Source organism: Helobdella robusta (genome assembly GCF_000326865.2).
Source record: "Helobdella robusta unplaced genomic scaffold HELROscaffold_13, whole genome shotgun sequence".
NCBI classification, from domain to species: Eukaryota; Metazoa; Annelida; class Clitellata; order Rhynchobdellida; family Glossiphoniidae; genus Helobdella; species Helobdella robusta.
This window is the reverse complement of record NW_008703718.1, coordinates 2,906,639-2,912,163: the sequence shown is the minus strand read 5'-3', so window position 1 is coordinate 2,912,163 and position 5,525 is coordinate 2,906,639. Positions and strand designations below refer to the sequence as shown.

Sequence of the window (5,525 nt, the reverse complement as noted above, 5' to 3'; positions counted from 1 at the left end):
TTCATTTAACGATGTCTAAATTTTATAAATTTTTATGAACTATAAGAATTTTTATTAAATGCATGAAAAGTGAATAGTTTTTATTTATCATAAGTTAAAATAATAAAAAACAATTTTGTCATGGAGTAATTTTCGGTTTTAAAAAATTAAATTTAATATTAATAATATAAATAATAAAAATTAATAATAATAACAATATTGATAATGTGTTATTAAGTATTATTTTCATTGATTACAGTATAACTTATACCAATTTTTTCAACACATTATAAACCAACGTGTGAACATTAATTGAAGATGAATTTTTCGTCTTAACGAACATCGTAAATAAAATAATACATTATTTCTCATAAGAAATCTGCACATTCTAAAACAAGCAAACAGACAGAAAAGAATACAGATAGACAGACACACACGCAGACATACATACAGACAGACAGATAGATAGACATACAGGCAGACAGATAAACAGAAGAGTTATATCCAATTACATCAAAATTCAGATCATAAAGCAGTTATTGCCATCAATTTGTCATCAAACATTTAGAGAAAATTGTTTATAATGATCTGTAAGAAAATCAAGACAATCTCATCGTTTGACTTACAAAGTTCAAACAGCAACTACTTTGCACGTGTAGTCATTATCGTCATCGCATCCGCTTCGCTTGTCGATGTGGCAGCCACACCAACTGCAACAATTTCAGAACTCTCCAACGCCGGTAATGATGCAAATCAAACAAATTTCTTTGAAGACAGCATCACTCCACTACAAACGAACCTACAACTGCAAACAGTTTCTAATTCGAATGAATTTGTTACATACAAAGAACAACAGACAACGCAGTCCTATGTTACTCATAATCAACAACAACAGCTACTACCACTTTACCACAACCAGCAACAGCAACTATTCCAACAGCAACAAGTTCAACCAAAAATTCGCCGCCACAAACCCACGCCAAACATCGGTGGCAGTCTAAACGCGCGTCGTTACGCACCAACTAACAACAACAACAACAGAAAGTTGAGCCAGGGTTTTGTTGAAGATACGGATAGTGATGGTTCCATCTTTGACGATTTCATCGCAAAAAATGTCAACCTACAAAAACATGTAAGAAATCGAAACAGATTAATTGAGAAGAATTATGAGAAAATTTTTTTGAAGGAACAAAAACGAAAACACGTTAAAAATGGCATCAATGATAGCAAGAAACGCGTCAAAGTAAGTAATAATAATGATAACAACAATAACAACAACAGCAACAACAGTAATTACAATAGCAACAGTATTAGCGATGACGACGATGATGAACATGATGACAGAAATGCCGTAGACAAGGATGACAATGGTGGTAACAAATATGACCGCGGGTATGCACTGGATCCGAAACCACCGATGGACCTCGTTAAGGAGGGAGGAAGCAACGACATCGGCGGACATCAGAGGAGGAAGGATAAACTGCTGTACAAACCAGCCAATCAACAATCTTTGCAACAATTACGTCACCATCATCGCCATCGTAATCAGCAGCATCAACAGCAATCGCCACCAAAGTCATCAGATCATCGTCCAAAAAAACAAAACAACAATCACAATAGAATGAACAACAACAACAGAATTCAAAGCAGTAGAGACAGATTACAACACACAAAAACGACAAACGTCAACAAGAAAGAGAGCAAGAAGAAACATAAACAACAACAAACATTGAACAACAACAATTTTAACAACAACAATGACATCAACAACAGCATAGACAACGACAACAACATAAACAAAAACCAATTCAACCAACGTTACAGTAACGAAATATTCCAGCTACTGAAAGGTGAGGCGACACCTCTCTCCATAAAAAACGTTCCCAAGTTTATGAAGACGCCGCAATGCAAATCAATCCCCATGACGATGACCATCCGGAAATCCGGTTGCCACGACGTCAACCTAAAGGTCAAGTACTGTGGAGGTATGTGCCAATCCTACTATATTCCCATTCCTCCCGTGTCCCGCAAGGATCGAAGAGATAAAAAAGTGGAAAGGTTAGCCCACAAGATTTGCTCGTTTTGCAAGCCGAAAAGTTACAAGTACAGAAATGTGGAGTTCACCTGCCCGAACAGCAGGTACGGACCGAAAGTACAGAAGAAAGTTCGAGTTATTGACCGGTGCGCTTGCACTAACCTGCCACTTAAATGATAACGACGAAGATGATGTTGTTACAATGATGTGATTGATGATAATAATGGTGTTGATACTGATGAGGATGATGTTGATGACCTTTTGGAGCGAAGTTGAATGTGTAACCTAAACGACTAAACAAACGTATTGAGGTGTTCGAGTCATTGTTGAGAATCAGTTTTTGTATCTACAACAACTCTTTTGTTACACAGATTTACATAACTTTTTAAAGAAATTGTTGATGATGTACAAAGAGAAGGAGAGATGCACATTGCACATGTACATTCAGCACACTGCACGTATGACCGTGTATGCCATAAAAATGTATACAAATGTATGGAAAATATCACACATACTTATGTATAAGCGTGTATTTCTACGTGACTGTATACACGTACAACATTGTATATACTTATATTTTTAGTATTTTTTCTAGTTTTGTATACAACAATACTTACCCAGCTAAATACTTATCTACTTTTAGTGCAGTAATTGTTTAGGGAAAGCTTATATGCGTGGAAGACTTTTATATTGTATATTATAATGTGTGTGTGTCTGTGTGTCTATGTGTGTGTGTGTGTGTGTGGTGTGTGTGTGTGTGTGTACGAGTCCATGTATGTGTTAGTTCACTAATAATTGGTAAAAATTGTTTAGTTTTGTTTCATTTTATATTTTATTTTATTTATTCCTGTGTGTGTGTGCGTTTGCGTGTGTATGGGATTGTGTATGAGCGTGATAATGAGCGCTCACGTGTGCTGGTCAGTTCATCACTAGTCGGTGAAAAATTTTTGCTCTTCGTTCTGTCGTTTTCCTAATTAATTTAATTTAAATTAAATTAATAAACTAACTAATTAGTTAAACATCGATGTTTGTACGTATTGTAATAAACGATGTTTACTTATTTGTATTGTTTTCTTTTTATTCACTTATTTATCTCTTGACATTATTATTATTATTAATATGATAAATATTATTAACCAATATTAATCAATATTAAATATGACAATGATTATTAGTCACCGTGACCACCTCAGAGCTGAACTTGTACATTGTTCGGTATAATCATAGACTGCTTGCATTTTATTTGGATACCCTACTTTTTCTTTCTTGTTTTGTCGTTTGGTTGTTGCTGTTGTAATTGTTGTTAAGTTGTTGTTGTTGTTAAGTTGTTGTTGTGTTGTTGTTGTTTGTTGTTGTTTTTCAGCTGTTATTGTGTTGTTTTTTCAAATGATATATTCAAATACGAATATCCATAGACCGTATAATGCATACACACACATACATATTGTGTATATACAACCTAGTTGTGTTTGTTTATTTGTATATATGGCTATATATTGGTAGACGAAGCGCATGAACAAAACTTGAAAATGTTGAAATATTGAAAGTGCTGTAAAATAATAAATAAAAACCTCTCTGCGATTGATGTAGGATAATAATTCCTGTAAAAAGTATTCTTTGGTATGTTTTTTTTTTATTTCATCATTTTACATCACACGCCATAAAACCTGAAAAAAACAAACATTAACCTTCTTAATAGAAATGGCTAAAAGTGGCCATTCAAAATAATATGACCACCGAAAAACTTCAATTTTCTGAAGTGATTTCTACTCTAACGGCCAGTAAAAATCGTCACAGACTAGTTTTCTTGAATTATTATTCCAAATTTAAAATTTTTTTTTACAAAATTAAAAAAAATTTTCAAAAGTTTTATCTCAAGTATTTTGTACTTGATAAAATTTCAAAACTTTTCAATTTACCTAACGCCAAATTACACACACACACACACGCACACACACCCAACTCACACAAACACACAAATACACACACACATTCACATTTATATGTATATATATATGACATAACACACACATATACATTATACATAGACACACGTATACACGCACACACCACACATACACACGCGCGCGCACACACACACAATAAACAAATTTACACAATATGCAGATAAATGCGCACACACACATAGACGCACACACACATACAAAAGTTTAACTTTATTTTTATTTATATATTTTCTATAGGTTTTTTGTCTCTTTATTTTTTTAATGCATCCAAATCAAAATATTTTGATAAAATCAAAATGAACATTTATTGGAAAAAAAATGATTACAATATTAATAAAATTATAAGAGCAGCAAATAATAATAAAAATAATAGTAACTGATAATAATAATAATAACTATAAATAATAATAGTAATAATAATCAATGATAAATAATAATAACAACGCGATAACGATAGCAATATTATTCCATTGATTTGATAAAGTTTTCTATGCATGCCTTGTTTAACTTTCTCACATACTCTGATTGAATTCTTTCCGTTAAGTTTCACATTTTCATAAGTTCACACTTTGTTCGTTCACTGTGTTTGCCTTTGTCGTGAACTGAGAGCAAACAAGTTTGTAAATGCTGATGTCATGAATGTTATGTTATGATGTCAGTTACTGTCAGCTGTGAATTTTAATGTAATGTCATTCTAAAGGTTTATGTCACTGAGTTTAAAATCTTTGACAGTTGATGTCATATAAGTTAATGTCATTTCTAAATTACTAGAATTGTTGTTATTGGAGTTGTATAAACACAAAATATACAATAAAATGTCGATGTATTCCAAAAATTTCTTTTTAATTTTTTGAATCTTTAAAAAACCTTTTTAGATTAATTCAGTTGATAATTTTCTATGAACAACGAGCAACAAAAAAGTCTGCAGTAAAAAAATTCTGAATGAAAAAATAAAATAAAAGTACCTCCACTAAAAGAATTCTTATGAAGACTAAATTTACTACTACCACTCCATCCAAAAAGTCTCAATGATTTACAAATGTTTCCGTGTTTTCGGCACAGTTTAACTCGACTGCTGTCGCCACATTGGCAGCTAACTACACGCAGAACATCATCTCGACACTTGATATCTGTGGCCACAAATCAAACTACAAAACGTGCGCGCGTACGTGTATCAAAACAAATTTTTAAACAAAATACAAATACGTAATACAACGTGTAGTGTATACATTTGATAATAATTTAAAAAAATACATTTACCGGAATATTGATAAATAAATAACGAGCGATGACTGACAGTTAAGCGCTCTACACCAAAGCGAACAGTCATTGATTGCATTTCGTCTGTCAACACGAAAATGTATCACATTTCAAAAAGTTACATTAATTAATTTTAAGTAAAAAAAATTCATGTTATCGGTGAAGCAATCAAACAAAATGATATAAATCTCTTCCTCCTTATCACGTAATCCTCTTAAATTTTCAACATGGATGTGCAAAAGATGAGTTTTATTATCAATTGTTCGTTTACAATTCCTCGATTT

The 5,525-nt window shown here is 32.4% G+C and overlaps 1 protein-coding gene across 1 annotated transcript; it reads left to right on the top strand.

Annotated features, from left to right (window-relative positions):
- Window positions 1–1,864: 1,864 nt before the first annotated feature.
- Window positions 1,865–2,185, top strand: HELRODRAFT_152187 (hypothetical protein; the record flags this gene model as incomplete). The annotated part of the gene is made up of 1 exon (XM_009014306.1): window positions 1,865–2,185. A coding segment is annotated over one exon (321 nt), but the record flags the coding sequence as incomplete, so codon positions are not given.
- Between the last annotated feature and the right edge of the window lie 3,340 nt (window positions 2,186–5,525).